This window comes from Arvicola amphibius, chromosome X, assembly GCF_903992535.2.
Source record: "Arvicola amphibius chromosome X, mArvAmp1.2, whole genome shotgun sequence".
Lineage (NCBI taxonomy): Eukaryota > Metazoa > Chordata > Mammalia > Rodentia > Cricetidae > Arvicola > Arvicola amphibius.
In genome coordinates, this window is record NC_052065.1 from 51,346,003 (window position 1) to 51,368,231 (window position 22,229).

At 40.4% G+C, this 22,229-nt stretch overlaps 1 protein-coding gene across 1 annotated transcript in view; it reads right to left on the bottom strand.

Annotated features, from left to right (window-relative positions):
• Positions 1-10,220: 10,220 nt before the first annotated feature.
• The window catches only part of Pdk3 (pyruvate dehydrogenase kinase 3), a 71,916-nt gene continuing 59,907 nt past the window's right edge, over positions 10,221-22,229 (bottom strand). The window contains exons 10-12 of the mRNA XM_038317214.1: positions 18,616-18,729; positions 16,250-16,389; positions 10,221-10,895 (exon numbers count right to left, since the gene is read on the bottom strand). Of these exons, the coding sequence (XP_038173142.1) occupies positions 10,865-10,895; positions 16,250-16,389; positions 18,616-18,729 (285 nt within the window). The 3' untranslated portion in view covers positions 10,221-10,864. The remainder of the gene's footprint in view (positions 10,896-16,249; positions 16,390-18,615; positions 18,730-22,229) is intronic.

Consider the following 22,229-nt stretch of genomic DNA (forward strand, 5'->3'; position numbering starts at 1 on the left):
GTAATCATGAAAGTAGCTGATTTTTATTTGGTGTTTTGAGATAGGATCCCACATAGATCAGGCTGCCCTTGAATTCACTATGTAGCTGAGGATGACCTTGAACTTTTGATCCTTTTGCCTTTACCCACCAAGTGTTGGGGTTACAGATGCGTGCTGCTATGTCTGGCCTAAGTAGCTGATTACTAATCACTTGGGGTTTTCTTTAAAGTACCCTAAAACATCAAACTTGGATAAGGGTCTAAGAAACCACGTAGTCCAACTTGGTAATTTTATAGAGGAAACAAAAGCTCATGTAATAGAACTAACTAGTAACAGATCATAACTTCCTGACATTAACCCCCTTAATAATCAATTGTAATTGATTTCTACTGATTAGTACATAATAGAGCAGCTGTGGCTTCCATATTAAATTTGAAACAACACCTCTTCACTACTGAGTCCTTAGCATGAATGACACACTGCTAAATATATGAAGAATCCATCTTTTTTTCTAGGAAGCACGTAATTGCACCTAAATATATTCGGGGGCAGTGGTATTGCTGCTGCCCCTTTCCCGAAAGACAGCACGAAAGAAATGGTCCTTTAACTGAAATCCTCATGATATCTTCAGAACGCTATTGCAGAAACTCCCAGATTTGCACTTCTAAAATCATTCTCCTGAAGCATTTATTAATATTTCTGAGTCACAACCCCAGAGAATCTGAGTTGCAAGAGTAAAGAGAAAATCTAGGCCTTCGCATTTAGTCATTTCAGATAATTCTGGTGTGGGTGGTTTGCTCAGAGCAAGCCAGTTTATACCTGTTTACAGTCTACAGCATAGTGTCCTCTCACGTAAGTGTACTGACTGGACATCACATGGTCCCCTCTCCCCCCACATGTGAACCATATTTAGGAAGACGCCACAGGGACATTTACCGCTTCACATTTCCTGTGTTTTATGCATAAGGTGGGTATCCCGTAAAAATGTGATTTCAGTGTCCTTTGCTGCAGAGAACACAAATGATTGATTTTTCACTCTGATCAATCAAAAGAACTTGTCAGTGTCCTTGTGCATCCCAGGCAACTTGCAAAGGAGCCTGCTGCTGCTTAGGTGTTACATTTCAGAAACAGAAGGCAAAGTTTATCTGCGCGAGAGTGATGGGAACACAGACCACAGAGAGCTCAGAAAACACACACTAATGAGCTGTGAAAAACAACTGCCATTTTATTGTTCTGGTTACCAGGGTACGGAATTGCCCGCGTGAGGCAGGACAGGTTTGGTTATGACAAACAACAGATTGCTCAGCAACTCACGAGGAGCACGGCCCAAGCCACACAGGTCTCTGGTTGTGTTTTTCCAGCAGTCACAACACACTTCTCTCTGTGTACCACAGAGTGACAAATGACCCCATCTAGTCATTCCTCATTCATGACAGCATAACTTATGGGGCTGAGCTTCATTCTACAAACCACAAGGTTGCTCGGGAACTGTGGACATGTGTGTACATTCATCACTAAGTCAACAGAGGCACAGAGTGAATCAGGGCAGACTTGAACTTATGGGTACAGACTGCAATGGACATTTATTACATGTGTAAGTTAATATTTGTCTCTTATCAAACCCACAATTACTCCATTTAGACAACACTAATAAGTCAAGGAGTTACAAAGAGAACCTGGCAAAGCACTGAACTTTCCCCTTACACCTCTTTTGCCTAGTTCCAGCATCTCCTAGGCATTCCAAAGTTGTGTTCTAAGGAAACAGATTCATTTCAAGCACTTGGGTGGGGACTTGGAACAGCAAATGCTCTGTTTATAAAACTTAAGCAGCAATTATGATTTCAAATAACATCAAAGCACGAACTCAGCAGAGAGTAGGGCTAGCTACCTCTTTCTTAAAGTGTCACTGTCCACGACTGCTCAAGTACAACGTGCGCTCCAGTCCTGAGCACAGTGCTTAGAGAGAAGCGTCTGGAGCGACTAACAAAAGGGAAACTGTGGGGACAACAGGACACAATTCCTGCAACATGCAGCATGATTCCTAGTAATTTGTTTCCTGTTTTCAAGGCTACGGGTGGAAGCCAGGCCTCCACACATGCCGTCGCTGCACTACACCCCCAGCCCAGCTCCTTTCAAATTTGAAATCACTTAAAGCTTCATACACTGTAGGTAAACTTGGCTTTTGCTGTCCACCTGAGTCAATATATTTAGTAGTCTCAAAAACATTTATTGGTCTACATCACGTGTCAGCTGTTAGATGTGGAAAGAAACCAAATGACGCTGCAAGGTTCCCCCGGGAAGTTACATAAACACTCAACAAGAAAGGGAGCAGATACAGGGCCTTCTACGCTGTACCTGCCATTTTCCTTTCCATGCTGGTTAAACAGCTGGGAAAATTCTCCCTCCTGAAAGGACTTGCCAAGTGAGGCCGCAAGATCCGGTACGGTCCCTCTTTAGTGGCAGGCAGTCTCACGTCTCCTCAGATCCCTACAGCTACCGGCTTCAGTTGTCAATAAACTCACATATCCTAAACGAACATGTGGGACCGTAAGTTCAGCATTGAAGTTAAAGGCATAAGCCAGTTCTTCCTAAAAATATTCAATGATTTTTAATTAAAAAATAAAGATTGAGGTTTTTAAAAATAGCTTCAATGACAAAAAGGAAATGGGAATGACGTGAAAGGGATGTCACGATGTAAACAGTATCACATTTGATGCTAGCCCTGAGTTCACAAGCTCTCCTGGACGGGACATTCGGCATGGTTGAATGACTGCCACTGACTTACTGCAGTTACCTTTCAGTTTGAGACTAGCCCGCATCAATATCCAAAACACAGTCCTAACTGAACATTAATTTTGTATTTTTTCTCTTCCAAGCATCTGAAGGGAAGATCATTTTAGACATGAAGCAGTTCTGTTCTGAGCATGCATTCTGTTGCAACTGTGCTATTTTCCATCAATTCGTGATGTCAGGTTGAGCTGCGGAGCAGTTAGACCAGTACCACCTGCCAGACTTTGGTATCTTTTTACTGAGCAAACTACAGGGCCAGCATTGCATAGTTACCACATATATGAGATCTCTGATGTTTGCAAAAGTTATCCAGAGCATTTAAATTAATAGGCCACTTTTAAAGGAAGTCAGAAATACTTAATGGGACTCTCTTTGAAGTGTAAGCTTATTATCTGCAAAAGAGCCAGTTCCAAAGGAAGATGGCACCTTCACAGAAAGCCGCTGAACAAATGGCCAAACAGAACCAACTGCAGGGGGTTTCTATGAAGATCTCAAAGGGTGTTAGACCCAGCTCTGTCCTACACAAAGGAAATCTGGGTGTCACTTCTTGTGAAAAGGACAACTTCAGGTTTCCTGGGTAAGCTCATATTGCTGAGCTGACAATACTTCTGAACCTCACTATGAAATTTAGACAAGTATCAAATGTGAACAGATCTTATCAGAGCCTGTTCCCTGACACAGGCAAGATGAGAGAAAAGCCTTTACTCAAAAAAGAAAGCATCTAAAACCAATCTGAGCCAGGTTTTATCGTTTAAGTGAGCACTTGCCATAAAGGCACGCCTGGGTTGAATGCTTTCATACACTCTCCCCTGATACTTCAGTTAAAGCCACCATTTGGTAAAGAAATAAAAACAGTTCTCATCATTTACACAAACGAGATGGAATCCTAAGAGAATTTGCTGGAAGGAAACTGTTATTCTTCATTTTTGCAAACTTTAATAGGAAAAAGAGCAAGACTAATGGAAGCCTGGAGTGATTAGAACTTTTAAAGAATGCCAAGTATAATTTGGTACTTTTGAAAAATAGACTGTGAAAAACAAATCCAAAATACCTCTCTATGTAAATTAAAGCTCAAGCCATGGTATTCAAAATTAAGATGATTTACATAATCTACTATCCTCTGTGTTTTTTAGTAATTAACCTTCCTGAGGCTGATTTTGTTCTCCTTACTGTTTGCTTAACTAAAATGCTTAATAAAATTTCTACAGAATATATTACCCTCTCCATAGATGAATATTATTTTGAACTACAATCTGACAAAAACCTAACTACATTTAATTATGCTTGATTAATCTAAATGTCACAGAGATTTCTAGAAGAGAGACATTTTTCAGGTTGAGTTCATACTCCTTTCCAGTGCAGACGTCCCGGGAACTCTTTCCACCTCAACTCTAGTGTTTCTAATGTCTCCCTCCGGAAAAATTCAATAGTCCTCACTTGGCCATGAGACTCCACACATCAAGCTTTATTTTTTTTTTTTTCATTTCCAAGGGACTTGGAAATCGAAGGCTGATGTCATCACTTTGAACTGATGGGTACTGAGCCTGTAGTCACCTACACTTAAGGAGCAAGCATGCTGATAACTAAGGTCAGCTCTGAAGTTTGGGTAAAGCTCTGCACAGCAGAGTGTGCATATGGGATATCTGGACTTAGTTAAACACTCAAACGCTACTGTGAGGTGAGGTGTGCTTTCCTTAAGACAGGTCCAGAGCTACCAAATGTTCGGAGACTTTCGGTCCTGATGCTCCAAGGTGATTCTGTCGATGGAAAATCAGGCAGTTTAAAGGGTGAGAAACTGGATCTACCAATGGACACTATTAAACACAACTCCATCGCCTTCTCCAATAGTTAAAGCTCTCACTGCCGGGTCACTCAGATCTGTCCCAAGGAGTCAGAAGGGTGGGCACGGAGAACAAATCCCCACGGTGGCTCTAGCAGTCCCTCTGAGGGAAAGGGAATTTTCTGCCAGGAGGCTGTGGTGCACACCAACTGACAGCCCATGTGCCGGCCACTTTAAACTCTACCACAGAGATAAGTAGACTTGTGTCCCTACTTCAGAGACAGAAATAAGCAAGTAGAGGCTTCTCCAGATTTCTGTGCCCGGAATACTGCCTTGATTTTGGCAAGTGGACACAGCTGATATCACCTGGTAGACTTCAGAGGGAAGCCTTCTTAGCCACCCTTCCTCCCACTCTGAGATGAGGTGAAGTGCTAAACAGAGTCCCCTCCTGACCAGCAGCAATTTTACCTCTAGCCTCATTATCCAGATACTTCTCAACTTTTGACTACAACATCACTACACTGGTTTAGTGGGTGGGCCTGCATGTGCCACCAGCACATGTGCAGAGGTCAGGGGACAACTTGCAGCAGCTGGCTCTTCCCTTCTACCACGTGGGACCTGGAGCTTGAACTCAGGTTGTCCGTTGCGATGACAAGCGCCTTTACTAGCTCAGCCATCTCACTGGTCCTTAAGTGATCATTTGTGAAACCCTAAAGAGAGCTAGCCATCCAAACCCATGGTGAGTTGTTGCTACAGAGAATCAAACGGCAGCCCTTCTTACTCCATGAGAACTGATTGTGAGAGCTGACCAGGGAGACAATGGCTGCAATGGGTGCAATCCCCTGCAATCTACTGAAGCTGTACTACACGGACCTCAGCAGGGACCCCGCAGGGGAGAGTGAAGAAGACCCAAGCATGGGAGACAGACTCACACTTCAGACTGATAGATTAAAAGGAGAAACTCACTTGGGAAATCAGGAATACTTCTTTCTCTGAAGAATACACCTGTCCTTTATGAAATTGAAGTCTTTCATCTTCCCCACGGTACTTGTATCCCAAGTGAACCAGGAAATTACTCTATCTTGTCCTTACTGGAACAGGAGTTCACTCTGCTTTGATCACTGGCACAGGCCCAGCACTGATAGTTTCTAGCATGTGATAGACACAATATATCACTGAAATCAATGACTAAACCTTCTCGCCCTCCCCATGCCTCCTGTCTGCTCCCTTCACTTCAGTCTCCCTTAGCTGAGGACACCTATGTTCAATCATCTGTTCCCCAGCAGCACGGCCCGAGGCCGACTGTCCTCAGGGGAATGTCTTGCCTCATGCACAGCTCGGTGGATACTGCGAGGCTATCATTTGTGGACCTTCACTGTTGCACGGGAGCTCTGAAGGAGATAAAGTTTGCTGTTGGCTGTCTACTACAATGTCTGGCTACTAAGGCAAGGAAGTTTCCGTCTTACAAGCATTCCAAACAAGCCCCATGATCTACCTGCAAATACACTTTCAAAACATTATCCCGTGTTCTTCAACAGTAAGCCCTAAACCTACAAACCATTTGAGTGTGTATTCACAAAGAACAAGAAGAAGCCATAACAAAGCCTTCATGCCTTTCCTTACACCTCCCCCCCTTTTCCTTCCTTGCCTCTTCTCTCCCACAGGTTCTCACGATGCAGCCAGGCTGGCCTTATACTTGTTCCTGCCTTCATCTCCTCCATGCTGGGATTCCAGGGGTACATCCGCAGGACCAACAGAGTTTCCTATTTCTAAAGGATCTACTTTTTAAGATGGCTGACTGGAAAGACAGAAAACATGTCATAGTGAAGCTCTTAGAATGGCCAACACCCTCAGTGAGGCTAATAGAACAAGTTTATACTTCTCTGGATAGCTCTGATTATGCCCTAGTTTGAAGTATTCAACCATATTTAATTAACAAATTAATCACTGTTGATGGCTGATAACATCTCAAGTTCATTAAAATTTCATATGTCCCCTCTATTTTCAAACCAGAAGGCACTGCTATCTCTAACCAGTGTGACAGGAACTGGAGTTAAAAGTTAGCTTTTCACCCAGAACAGCAAACAAAAATCCTTTATTGATTAAATCATTAATGGTGCTCTCCTGCTGGCCATATTGGTTCCTTCTGTTTCCTAACATATAGATTATGAAGGACATTATCTGTAAAGTCAATGTTTAAGCATCTGGACCACTGACAAAGACGACAGAATCAATACATGTTTGTGTAAGTGTCCTATCCCCCCTGGCCAGCACACACGTCCAAAAACTGAGCAAAAAATGATCTATGATGAAATTAATAAAGCCACAATCCCACAGCATGGTCTCCAGGAGACTGCCTGAGAGACTAAGCAAAAGATACACAAATACATTCTGGAAAAAGAATGATTTCAGAAATCCTGAAAAATTTAGACCAAAAGGTTTCATGCTCAAAGAAATAAGGCATGAAAGAGGAATAAAATAATGAGTTAAGAGAAGCAAATTAAAAAAAAAACATATGAGAATGATATACGTGAAAGCAAGTCACGAGGCTTACAGAAACAGTAGAGAAAACCGTGAAATGGAGGATAGGATTCAAGGGTGGAAAATCACACATGAAGAAAGACAAGAGATAAAAGCCATACAAAAGATATTTGTGAAAGATGGGTAACACAAAGCTGACAGAGAAACAAAGTTCTGAAGAACAGAACAGTACAAAATGATACAAAATATAATAAGGCCCAATATGTGACCTAGGTCACTGTGTAGCAGGCAAAGTCACCAGACAACTACCAACCCTGAGCTACACTGAAATGAAAGAACAAAATATCAAGGGCAAACATGCAACCATGCCAAACAAGCAGGCTGCCTACAAACCTGCGAGAAAAATCTATCTGGACTCACGAATCAGCGCACCAGCAGATAGAGACAATGAAGTAAGTCTCTAAAGAATGTGTTCCAAGGTTCTGATAGCCAGTCGAGCTATTACTCTAAGTACCGGTAATAGAAAGACTGGGCAAGAGCATCTAATTGAAGCTGTAATTGAGTCTATTAAAACACAAAACCATCAACTTCCAAATGTAAAATCTTTGTACAAAAAGGCTGGCAGCAAACGCTGCTCTCATTCAAACAGAAACTCTAGTCATGACCTATATTAGTCTAAAGTTGTCTGTTTTACAAGGCAAAAGCTGCCTAATCCACTTGTCTCCTCTAACTGTGCCAGAATGGAAACACACCAAAGAAACCTTTTCCTGAGTGGAGCTGCCTTGCATTACAGAAAACTGTTGACTTCCAAATCATCCTCAAGGATTAATATGCCTAGGGACAGGAACCCCCAAGCACTGACTTTGGTTCTGCTTCTCATTTTTCATGTCTCCTTGGCAAGCCACTTCACTGCTTTGGAATTCACACTAAAACTAAAAGCTACTTAGTCTACCTCCTGGCATTCTAAGGATCACTTGGGGTGCTGAATGTTAAATTCTTTGGAATCTCTAAGAAAGACTATAAAACCATGTCGCTAGACAGAAAGAAGCCCTTGTGCTATGAATCCACAACCAAATATTCAGAGACAAAGAATCAGATGGCTCACGTAGATCCATTTTTTAATCCCTGTCACTTCTCCGCATTTTCAAGCCATCTCTTAGCACTATAAAACGCCATTCAGCACAATGTCACAGTTCTTGACCTGAAATCATTACCAATTTGAAGTTAGATCTGAAGAACTTAGGAAGATGTTTCTACAGCCACCACCGCAAATGTCTATCAGTTTTCCTCTTTTGCTCAACAAAATAGACATTAAGTACCTACTGTGTGCCAGGTACAGTTTCAAACAGGATACATGGCTCCCAAATACTTAAAATAAGAATGTAAATTGGAGGGTATTACAGAGAAATGGGGAAGAATTCAGCTGCAAATGGGTCAATATCAATCTGTACTATATAAATTCATAGAGCCAGAGAGGCATGCTTAAGCTCAGAGGGTCAAGCACTAGCAGCAGAAAGGATACATCAATGCTCCAGAAACTCTTCTTCCGGCCGGCACAGAGCTGAGGGGAACTCACTGATGACACAGGACAGGAGCAGCTGGAGCGCACTAGGCTTAGATGGACAAGCGGGGAGTCTAAGAGTGTTAGGGGAGGACTGTGCATTAAATCCTCAAGACATTTCAACAAAACTGGAATTGCAGAAAAGAGTTTAAGAGAAAATGATACAGTTCTTCTATGCCATAACCAAGCCTGATGTGTTATTTGGTGTGGGAGTATGGCAAACAATGGGCAGCCTCCAACAATGAAAACAGTGCTGAAGCAAGGCAATCAATGCCACAATGACACTGTCACCTCCATTCGCCGACAGTCAAACTCGCAAGTATAAAGGAAGATGGCTGGAAACCGAGACTCAGTAAGATAGAGACATAGAGCTGGTGTTTCTAAGGCAGCCAGGATCTTGAAATATAAAAGACCATTATTTTCAGTCTTTCCTCACAAGAAAACAGTCATTTTGCTCAACCCCTCCCCAAGATACTGACTTAGCTCTGTGTGCAATAAGTCTCTCTCACCCGTCTCTTTGATATTTACCAACATTCTTTTTGCTTGACTATGTCAGCTCTGTAATGAGGTCTTTATAAAGACAAAAAGGAACTCACCAGAAACTCAGATAATACAAGGAATCGAAAGAAACAGATGCTGTGTGCCTCAAAGTTACAACTGAGCCAACTTCATCTAAGTCAGAGCAAATCTCTGAGGCAAAAGCCTTCAGTGTGGTAGCAGTGGGCACAACTACACTGCTACATCAGTAATGATACAGCAGGAGTCATACAAGTCAAAACTTTGAGAGGGACTCTTGGCACATAGCCCAGGCTATGATCATGATGCTCCTGCCTCGACATCTGGAGTACTGAGGTTTCAGGTATGGACCACCAAGCCTGGTTACAAACTAAAACTTCTACATCTGGATTCAGTACTGAGAAACTGGAAACATTTATATATACAGTAAATGAAAGCAGCAGTCATAGTGGATGACATACACATGAAAAAATATAATGAACAGAGAAACACCTAACAGGGACCTGTATAAGCTAGGTACCGGTTTGAGTCCAGACTCTCAAATAGCCTTATTACTAAGAACAAATATCACATCACTTGTCTTTCCTTACCACAGGTCCTCTGCTAATTCCTACTTCTAACTTTTAGCAAAAGGGATTACAAAATCAGATTGAAGACCAGGCGGTAGTGGCACAAGCCTTTTAGTCCCAGCACTCGGGAGGCAGGGACAGGCAGATCTCTGTGAGTCTGAGGCCAGTGTGGTCTACAGAGTGAGTTCCAGGACAGCCAGAGCTGTTACACAGGGAAACAAAAGTCAGATTGAGTGCAGTTCTAAAACTGGTAAAAAGTAATGACAATGAAATGATCCACTCTATAACATTTCTCAAAATAAGCTACTATACTCGCCTCTGACAATCTGTGTTATGGTGAGGCGAGTGCATCCTGAAGGCGCTTCTAGTTCCTAAGAGGACTACGAGAAGAATTTCATACGGCAAAGAAACAGGAATAGGGCAGGGCAGCTTTCAGAGAAACACACAACTGCACTTCCTACTCTTTACAGTCTGATGTTGGCTAGATGGTAGGTTTTCATTTAAGATCTTTCAAACCAAGGTGTTAAGTGAGAAATTCCAAAAACAACTTTTAGAGTACTTTAATCAATGGAAGAGAAGTATGCAAACGAACTTTAAAGTAAAAATAATACAGATGAGTAGGTTTTAATCCGAAAGTACCACACCTCACGATGAGAATACAGTCAGATGGAAGTCGGCACAACACTGATTCAGAGAGTGAAGGCGGTGCATATATGGAACAGGAAGAACCGTGGGGTTGAATTTGCAAGATGTACTCTACTGACACCTTCCCCTTCCAGACTCCCCAGGCCCTAGCTGGAGGTCACGAAGTCAACAGTAGGATCTGCTGTACCTGGAAAGAGGAAGGTGCTCAGAATCTTGGGAAGACTTAGATGCTAAATCCATGATAAGATACAGAGTACAGGGTACAAGAGTGCTAAGGAGGCTCCGTGCTCTACTGTGACGGAGGCAAGTGATGCCACAGAAAAACACCATGACAAACTGTTCAGGTTACAACTTTAGTGGAAGGTACGAGTGGATTCACTAGAGGAAGCGCTCTATGGGAAACACTGAGTCAATATAAAGGAAGCAACATAATAAAGCATTCAGAATAACAATAGTGCCATGATTAAGAGTTGGTAGAATAAGGTGTCTGGTTAACTTGCAGAAGATAATCCATCTTCAGAGATGACCACAGCACTCGGTTTTCTACAATGTTCTATTAGTCTTGATCTTGTCCCTTTAAAGAAAAGAATCCATAGAGAGCTCATGAGTACAACCTCCTCTATTTTAACAAAAACTTACTCAGAACATTTATAGTGATAATTCCAAAACCTTTGCCCTAACTCAGAATTATTTTCTATAGTTACTATAGAAAAAGTGGCATTTCATTACTTACATAAACTTTGCAACAGTTCTTTACTCACGACTGAAAGTCTGATCAGAAGCTGGACATGGAGGCACTGCCTTTAATCCCAGCAATCAGAAGGCAGAGGCAGGTAGATCTCTGTGAGTAGGAGGGGCAGCCTGGTCCAAATAGTGAGCTCTAGAACAGTCAGGGTTCTATAGAGAGACCCTGTCCCAGAAAACAAAACAAACAAAAACAAAATAAAACAACAAACAATTTGATTAGAACTATAAAATGACTGCTGCTAATGCATGTGAGGTTTCTTTTTGGCCTGAGGAAGCCTGAATTTAGAACAGTGGTGAAGGCTGTCAATTTTGAATCTACCCCAAACAACTCAACTGTACATGTCAAAAGAGCAAACTGTACGGTATGCAAATTATATCTCAATAAAACTGCTAGGGTTCGGGTTAGGGCTAGAGTTCTCAGGGTTAGGGTTAGAGTTGGGGTTACTCAGGGTTAGAATACAGTTTTAGACCTCTTTCTGTATAAGAACTGACTTTCCATTACCACTCCTCTCCTGAGAGCCTTCCCCATGCTTAACCATTATTCTATTTGTAGTACTTAACGATGTTTTGTTTTGTTTTGTTTTGTTTTTGAGACAGGGTTTCCCTGTAGCTTTGGAGCCTGTCCTGGAACTAGCTCTTGTAGATCAGGCTAGCCTTGAACTCACAGAGATCTACCTGCCTCTGCCTCCCTAGTGCCGGGATTAAAGGCGTGAGCCACCACCACCCGGCGAATTTAATTTTAAATTGCCAAGTTAACTACTTTAGTATTTCACTTTTGCTAAAATTTGTTTGAAAACAACATGTTGGAAATTAGGTCTGATCCTTAATTAGCATATAATGTTATTTACTGTGGGTCTCTATATGTAACTCTACTTGGCCTGGAATTTGCTCTGTAGACCAAGCTGGCCTCAAAGTCACAGAGATCCATCTGCCTCTGCCTCTCACATGCTGGGATTAAAGGCGTGCGCCACCACGCCCCGCTAAAGTATGGCCTCGAAAACAGCTTTCAGTCAAAACCACCAGTCCTCACTGCAAATGACTCTTATGAAAGATGGCTCTGGTACTACCCAAATTGCTCCATGTTGCTAAGTGCTAGTTTGAATTACCTGGCCACACTGATGCCCAACAAGGTTTCCATAGACTGAAAATGGGATGGATGGCACTAAACTGATCTGATAGACAAAGAGACACAGTCACAATGTAGCTGGTCAGGGCACAGCTCTTCCCTGGGAAAAAACACCCACTGTGGGGGCAGCAGGGATAACTTTCTGCTACTATCATATGATGGATGATGAATGACTTAATCCTTTTTAAATTTCCTGTTTTGAGATGAGCTGCATGGAGACCCACCACACATTTCTGCAGGAAAGATTGAAGAGCAGCACAGATGTGTTTCAGCCTTTACACTACTCATTAGAAAACACCAGCATAGCTCTTCACAGTTGATGGTTTCTGGTGGGGTTGGAGGATGAAAAAAACTCATCTTTAATGGGCTGGCCACTGGGAGTTTGGCCATGCTCCAATGACTATAGAGGCAACACAAACTGGACTTGATGTATTTTTTTTCTTTTAGGGGGTGGCCTCAAGGGTGGAGGGTAAACCTGGGAGGAATGGGATGTGAATGTGATCAAGGTACACAGTGTGAAATGCACAAATAATCAATAGGATATTTAGTATGTTGGGGAAAAGTAAAGAAAAAAGAAAATACCAGAATTTACTACATGGTACAATAGTGCAAAGCTATATAAATTATATTTGCCCACAAATGTTTCTGTTCTATTATGTTAAAGATGTTAAGAATCAAGGTTTGTATGGTAAGAAGTATATATAAGAAAAACACATTAGGGAGAAATAATGTTAAAAGAGATGAAACTATCAATAAGAACTTACGTGTGTGTGTGTGTCTGTGTGTGTGTTGAGAACCTCTGTCCAGAAAAAGAGCTTAGAAGAGGTATAATGAGCACCCTATCCTTCAAGATTAGACTCCAATATCTGTTAAAAAGAACTATAAAATGGTTGATTCCAGAAGAGGGGCATAGAGGGTAAAAGTTGAGATTTTAGGATATCACATTAGACAAGGAAGTAGGACAATGTTCAAAAATTAATGCTCTTTAGTCAACAGAAGACAAAAAAAATCAAGCTCAGAATAACTGCCATTATTCAAAAGTGTGCCAAGTGAAGCAGCAGAAATGACAATGACTGCGACATGCAATATCATGAATAGATTTCACAGGAAGCAAAGATGACAAGGGTGTATGCTTACATGTTTTTGTTTTATGTTTTAAAAATCCACCCTCAGTGATGGTCAGAAAGCATCTTCTATGGTAAAGAGAGAATAGTCTGGCTAGAAAGGAGTCTTACAGGGTGTTGAAAAGGGAGATGTAAATGTGTCAAGCCACAGACTTCACATTTGTAGACTTTTTTACTATATGTTATATGTCAATAAAAATAAGTGTTGGGTATAAAACAATAAAACACTATTAATCTACAATGCTAAAAAAGACAAGGCAAAAGCTGGGCAGTAGTGGCACACACCTTTAATCCCATTATTCACAAGGCAGAGGCAGGAGGATCTTCGAGTTCAAGGCCAGCCTGGTCTACAGGGTAAGTTCCAGCCAGGGCTGAATAGAGAAATACTGTCTTTTTTTTAAAGACAAAAAAAAAAGCCCAAAACAAAAAGACAGGCCAAAAAACTCATCATGTCGCAACCTTCAAGGCAGTGGTTCTCAACCTGTGGGTTGCAATTCATGGGTGGCAAACCAGCCTTTCATAGGAGTCACATAGCAGATAGTCTGCATATGAGATATTTGCATCACAATTCACAACATTAGCAAAATTAGTTACGAAGTAGCAATGAAAACAATTGTATGGCTGGGGTCACACACCATGAGGAACTGTATTAAAGGGTCCCAGCATTAGGACGGCTGAGAAGCACTGCTTTAGGATGACTTAATTCAACTGCTTACCTTAAAAAGAGGTAAGAGAGAATTGAATTTCCCTTTAAGTATAAAGGAAAAAGTTCAACACATACTAGAAGAACTGTATTTCATGGTATGGCCTTTGTTATTGAGAATGAGCTGTACTTTACAGAGGAACATCAGTCAATCGTTACCAAAGAATGATTTTTTTAAGACTATATCATTTTACAAAGACTAATAAAATATTGACTTAGGAACAATTCAACTTCTTTCCTTCCTTTCCAATTTGGGGGTCTTTTATTTATTTCCTTGCCTAAATGCTCTGGGTAGGACTTGCTATACTGTAAGAGTGGGTGTTCTTATCAGGCCCAAATGGTTAACTAGGATAAAAACCATTAGATAAATGGCTGATGGGTAAGTATACTTTTGTAACGTACTTCCTTCCAAAAACAAACAGCACCACAACAAAAAGACTCCATATGGATTACGTTCTAGTGGGAAAAAAGCTGAATTATATTACAGGGCAGTGGTTCTCAACCTATGGATTGCGACCCCTTTGAAAAACTTCTACCTTCAAAAAAAATCAACATTAGGACTCATAACAGTAGCAAAATTACTGCTATAGAATAGCAACAAAAATAATTTTATGGTTGGGGGTCACCACAATGTGAAAAGCCATATTAAAGGGTCACAGCATTAGGAAGGTTGAGAACCAACCACTGCCATAGATAGATCCGATAGCCATCACCTAAATTATGGTGTACCCTTAGCATCACCGATAATGGATCAACTGGAAATCATGCGTGTAAACATATAATTCTGTAGCAGTACTGATGGAGTATTCCAGCAGGAAAAAAATGAAAAAAGAACCTTTATAACACCTTTGATTTCCATCAAATATGGGAATAAGGAACAAATTAAATGATACCGCAGAGAAGAACTAAACACATCAAGGTAGGGATGTTTTGCTAACCTGGTCTTTCATCAACAGTACTTTCTAGATTAAAAACAACTGGAGACTATCCAGATATGCCATGTAGTTCTGGAATGGATCCCAGTTTGGAAAATTCAGGAAATGACTAATGAGATGAAAGCTACTGACATGGAAAAGTAGACATAGTTAAATGAAACAAATGCATATTGCCCAACGGTATGAAAAATGATCTCACTTGGAGAAAATACATACACATACAAATAGCAGATTATCTAAAATAATATACACAAAATTGTACCCATAGCAATGTCTGAGTTGTGGAAATACAATGATTTTCTTTCCTTTTTTCACTTAATATTGCCTAGATTTTTTTGTTGTTTTGTTTTTTATAACACACAATTTAATAAAAGAGTATTTTAAATTGAAAAATTGGAAGCCAAAGACTAGACTGTTTTATATACATAAACTAGCAACAGTTTATTAACATAAAGCAATGACAGCTGTTCTATGAGCAACAACTTTTCAGTTTTGATCATTTACAGTGATAAACTACACATAATATAGAACGAGCTGCCAGCTACTTTTAAGTGAACAGCTAGTTGCTTGGGCATATTCACACCACTGCACAACCATCACTACTCCCTACGCCGAGTGTTGTTCACCATCACACACAGAAAATCTGTACTCAGTAACAATTCCTCATTCCACTTCCCCGAAGTCGTGGCGTCCACACTTCTACCTTCAGACTCTCTGAAATGACTGCTCTAGGCATCTCATAAAAGTGGAATAGTACTATTTATGCTTTTGAGTATAGCCTGTTGCACAGCAAATAATGACTTTAAAATTCATCTATGTTGAAGCATGTATCAGAATTCCCGTCTTTTCAAGGACTAAAATAATGCTTCACTGTCTGGATAGAGTCCATTTTGATTCATTTCAGCTTCATTTTTTTTTTTCAGTTAAACCCACAACAATTCTGTAAACATCTTTCTGTCAATCTATAAGACTCACAACAAACTGAAAAGTTAATTGTTTGAAAACAACATCCACAGTAGAATAAGCCCCTGCTCACTGTCAATACCTCCAAAGTGCAAGGATTCCCAGGCTGGTGGGAATTTTCATTTAAATGATGACTCTAGCTACCCAATTCTTGTTTGTTCTCCTCAGCATAAAAGTTTTTCTCCAATCTTTTTTCTCTAAGGATCGCTTTGCTTTTCCAGTGATAAAACCACACAGAATGTACGGCATAAAATATTGTTCAACTGTCTGCTTGGTACTTTCTGAAGACAAATCAGTTACTTTCTAATGGGAATCAAAGTGGTTTCTTACAGTTTAGCCTTGTATTTTGATGCGTCCCTTGGTTCGCTGCTGGGATTGCTCCAGTCATCAGCTTCAGGAGTAGTCTTGTAATGGCGCCACGCGGACTTATTGAAAACTGGTAGTCTCTCAAAGGACTCACTTGAAAGGGCCTATTAGAAAAAGGACATACACCAAAGGTCTAGGATACTATTTTTCTCCCATGAAATTCACAGATTTTACTCTTTTTTTTACAACAAGTTTTTTTTTTAAATAAGAAATGGGCAAAGCCAGCTTTCTTTTCAGAATCAAAATGCAGAACAAATGGAAAATTTTATGGTATTTAATCTTCACAAGTTTGAGCCAGATTTTACTCTTTCAAACACAAGTAACCATTCTTGTTTTAGAAATATTAAAATTTATTTTACAGATGTACTTAGACTGGCTAGGAGGAAGATCCTGAGCCCTCTCTAAATCATTTGCTCACTCACTCGCTAAAAATCAGTACTGAAACACATATGACAGGAACAAAGTACATTGTAATTCAGTCAATACTGCTTTGCGAAACTCAATAGTACTGACAGTACAGCTTAGATCAAGCATTTTTATTTAATAGGCAACTGCTTCCCTAAAACGGCCCCAGAAGAAATAAAGTCTCATAAACATTTGCCAACAAGCGATATTAAACATCACATCATTTAGGGGCTGGGAATGTAGCTTAGCAATAGAAAGCATGGAGTGGCATGGTAGGAGGCTCTGGGCTCCATTCCTAGCATCAGAGCAAGCAGACAAAGCCCATGTTGAGATCCACTGACATCCAAATAATGAGTGAGACTGTGATAACTTGTCCAGTAATATACTAGGGCATGGCTAAAAAGAATGAGTCAGTTCTGCACAAACATGTGCAAAGTTCTGCAAGATACATTCCAAAGTTATGAGATAACACCAAGCTGCTGAAATGTCTTTAAGATTCATTTCTTAAATCTATTTCTAAATGCAGAACCAAGTCTATTATAGCTTCTTGATGTTGCTATTTTTTGAGCCAGGGTCTCACTGTGTACCCCTGGTTGGCCTGGAAGTTTTTACATAGACCAGGCTAGCCTGTCTCTGCCTTCCACATGCTGGGCTTAAAGTTGTGTGCTACCACACCCAGCTCCTCTATCAGATTTTTGTTTTACTTCTGTGATAATGGAATGAAACCCAGAGCCTTGTACATTCTAGGAAGGATCTACACCACTGAGCTACATCCCCCATCCCTAAAAATCCAAAAATCAACTCTAGGAGGATCCGTAAGAAACAAAAACACAGTACCTCTTGAGGACAAGTAGTGTGGCTTGTGCCAGCAGTGACACATTTCATTGCCCTCTTTGAAGCTTTTAAATGTTACTATATGCCTCTACCGCCTATTGAAATAATATACCAAAATTCTAGAATTCAGAAATAGAAGTCTAACGCCACCAATAAATGAGAAAAACTGTCTTATAGAGAACTTAGTTCATAGATAAACATTTTAAATGACCATTATTATGATTTTGTTAATTTAAAACACAATGTACAATGTAAAAGTTCCATTAGGGAATTTCTGTATGTAATTTGTTTTTGCTGAGTCTCTTGCCATCTCCCTTCTCTCTTCCAGCTCTAGTAATTTTCTGCTTTCATGTGCTGTTCTACTATCTTCCCAGCCATCCTCAAAATCTCTTTTCTCTCGTGGACCTCTTATAGTTTTGTGACCATACTGATGCTCATTTCCACAAATGTACAGATATACACATATACACAAAATAAAAGCTAAGACCTGCATGATAGCATACATTCACTATTTGTGTTTCTGAGTTACTTCGCTTGATATAAAGATCTACAGATCTTTTTATATAAACATATTATCATTACTGAATTCTTTTAGTTTGCTTTTGTGAAACAGGGCTCCACTATATAGTCCTGGCCGTCCTGGAACTTGTTCTGCAGACAAGGACGGCCTTGAACTCAGGAGATCTGTCTGCTTTATCTCTGATTCCCACGTTAGGATTAAAGGCATGCACCACTACCACCCGGCTTCATTATTGAATTCTTACAACTTGAGAAATTAAAGCAAAAGACTAGAAGACTTCAGATTACTGGAAATTAGTTTTCTTTTAAACTAGGTTTTTCAATGAACATATACTTTTGAAAAATTCTAATTTAGATCCATGGTTGTAAAAAAATCAAAAAAATTAAGGTTTATACCTCTACGATTCTCATTTTGTTGTATTTGGGCATAATATCAGCATGAGGCATAGCATGGTTTCATAAATCTGATCTCAAGGTAAGATATGATACAGTGCTCTTCTCAACTAGTTACTGGTACTTGCACCTTTAAAAAGTCAAGAGGCCTTTACACTAACAGAAACAAAACACAGTACCTTCAGATAAATGACAGCATCAGTACCCACTCCTTCCATGGAATACAGTTTTAGATCGCCCTGGAAATATCTGGCATACAGACGAGAGATTGGCAAGCCATAACCAAATCCAGCCTATTAAGAAAAGAAAATTAATAGAATGAGACTGTTACAAATGTTTCATAGGGGACCATTTACAGAAGATTAAAACGAATCCCTGATCTGAAGCCAAATCAAATGAATTAGTAACTCCATCTTTATAAATAACACTGTGTCTATAATCTGTGACCAAAAAATTCCCCATTTTATTAAAAAAATTGTCAAGTTTGGGTAACAGAAAAAAATTCATTTTTGATTGTTTTTTAAAAGCATTTTAAAGTAAATTTTAACCTATGTCTGAGCATAAGGTCAAGGTAACTTTTTCTGAAATAGGGCTTCACATATCCTAGGCTGGCCTTAAACTCGTTATGTATCTGAGGCTGACCCTGAGCTCATGTTCCTCTTACCTCTAACTCCTATGTACTAGGATTTTAGGCCCTGAACCACCATGCCTGGTTTCTGCAGTGCTGGGGATGGAAGCCAGAGCTCCATGCATGCTAGGCAAGGACTCTACCAACTGAACAACCCTGAGCTCCAAGGGTTACTTTTAAAAAGTGTACACTTACATCCACAGATTAGTGTAGCTCTCACCTCTCAACAAAGGAGCTTCTGTTTGCAGGAGACAGACACCATTATGGAAAGCTACAACTGGTAAAAATGCTGAGAGCTACTGACCATAGGGTGCTTGTCCAACATGACAAACCTATAACACAATTCCTATACTTAGGGCTCAGAGAGCATCTTGGAAAGGTGGCCAGAGGATTGTTATGATGACCAGGATATCTGCTGCACAATAATGCCTTCTTTAAAAAAAAAAGGTACAGGTGTGAAGTGGAGGGAGTAGGGATAGAAGGTAGACGTCGGCGGAGGGGTGCGAAGTGAATGTGATAAAAATACAAAATTCTTAAATAAAAAGTGAATGCCCAATCAAGTAGAATTTGTTCTGATGATAACACAAAACCACATTTACTTCCAAGTTTCTTTATCAGATTTCTCTGCTGTCTGAGAAGAGAACTAATAACACAAGAGTTGAATTTTTTTTCTCTCCTTTTTTGTGGTTTTTTAAGACAGACTCTCCTTTATAGCCCTGGCTGTCCTAGAACTCGCTCTGTACCCTAGGCTGGTTTCAAACTCAGAAATCCTCCTGCCTCTGCCACCCAGAGTGCTGGGATTAAAGGCATTCACTTCCAATGCCTGACAAGAGTTGAAATTTGCTAATAACAAGACTAAGCCACTGAAAAAATTCCTTAGAGGTTCCTTCTTAAGGATCTGGAAAAGCTACAGCATGTTAACACAGTGAATGTGTTTTTTAGAAATAAAAAAATTAGTGCCTTCCTATATTTTAAAGTCATCAAACTGACAGTCAATATATTTTTTAAACTAAAGGTCACAGATGTTGGCAAGAATAAAAACAATACTAAAGTCAGTGACTTTGTAGTGGGCCACAGGTGGGTATGGGGAGATGCTATTATGTAAGCTTTAACTCTGGAGTAAATCTGGATCAGGAACAGCACCTTAAGGAAATAGGGCTAGGGTCACACATGCTTCTGACTCTGACAGATCTAAGCTGAAATCTCTGTTTCTGTGTGACTGAGCAGTTCGTTCAACTTCTTTAAGACTTTTTTCACCTGAGATGAAAAGCTTGCCTCCGAGCGTGTAAAGATTCCATGGCATAATAAAGGCTACCTCTCTGTAGTATCTATCACACAGTAAAACTCAGTTTTGCTGACAAACCTGAGGACCTGAGTTCAACACCTGGGATCCACATAAAGATAGAAGCAGTGAATTGACTCCACAGAGTTGTCCTCTGACCTCCCGGAGTATCAAAGAATTAACAGGCAGAGTAGATATTCCCCAAACAGGAAATTTTGGACATGTGGGGGATCACGCTGTGTCATGGTCTAAGTTGTTTCATGCTGTGCCAAACAGCTTTCAGGCTGTGCCTTGTCAGGGACAAATCTGCTTCCCAAAGTATCATTTGGCTCCATTGCATAAATAGAGGCAGGACGGTTCAATACTTACAGCATACATAGGCATCACCCGCCCAGCACTATCAACAGGACACAGACTAGTACCATTCTAGTAATAAAAAGGTACCATCTATAAATTTATCTAAATAAGCAGGGAACCTATGAATACATTGGTGTTATTAAAATCATTTCAGTCCTGGGGCTGGAGCTCAGTGGGTAGAGTGCCAGCCTAGCACACCAAAGGCCCTGGATTCAATTTCCCAGCACCTCCTAAATGAGGTGGCACACAGGTCTGTCCTCCAAGCAGGAAGATCAAGAACTCAGGGTCATCCTAGCTTCAGCTAGATCTCAGCCCACCTGGATGACATCAGACTCCGCCTCAAAGCCACCATCACATAAAAAGACAGCTCTGTGCTGGGAAGGTGCAGTGGGTCAAAGCTGTGCAAACCTGACAGCCTGAGTTCAAACCCTGGAGTCAGCAAATAGGTAAGGGGAGGGAATTCCACTCAAGTAAACTGTGCCTTCCACACACATACAATAAATCAAATTTGAAAAGTCTGTATTCAGGGCTCCAGGGATGGCTCAGCAGTGATGTGCACTTGCTGCTCTTGCAGAAGACCCTTCCCAGCACCCTCGTGGTTGATCACAAGCATCCATAACTTCAGTCAGAGGATCCGATGCTCTCTGGTACTAGGCATGCATGAGGTACACATACATACAAATATGCAGCAAACACTTATACATGAAAACAGTTTAAAATTTGTTCAATTAAAAAACAGTGTATGAAGGAAGATACAGATGGGTAAAACTAAGCCATCTGGAAAGGAAACTCTTTTCTAGTACGACACAGTCATGTACCCACTTCAAAGGTGAGGACAGTTTATTAACTGGGAGAGATGCTGATGGAAGCACCTCTTCAAGAGCAGCCACAACAGTATGCTAGAAGTCCACAGACAGCCAGTACCAGCTCTAGCATTAATTTGCTTTGATCCTTTCCCACATTTACGTAATGGGAAGGTGGATTGGATAAATAATGGTCTGAGAGTCCTCTGTTTCCCAGAACAAACAAACAACTGTGGCATAAAGCTATCTACAGGATGCTATTTTAAAAACTGGGATAATCCGTATTATTTTTAAACAACTGGCAAAAATGCAAAATTTGTACCAGACCCTGGTCAAGGTAATACTATTTCAAATTGATCTTTTATGAATTTTCTTGAATTCTGTATAAATGACTTCCTCAGTTTTCCACATGCTGAGTTAACAAACTCTGCCTCAAATAACAATGCATAGTGTTTGATTTTATTCATACAAATAAAATATAATCTTATGTGCTTATCACTCAGGTAGGACTTTAAAATGAAACTTAATTTATACCCTGAGCCATTTTGCAGACTGATAGATACATTGCTGTGTTTAATGACAAAGGGTTCAATTGTTGTTTGTCAATTAGAAACACTCAGCAGGGGAAGAGAGTATGGCCCTACCAGGAATAAATGCTACCATGGTAACCAGAGGCTTTTCTCACTGACTGAATAAGGCTGAAGGTTATTTCTAGAGTGCTAC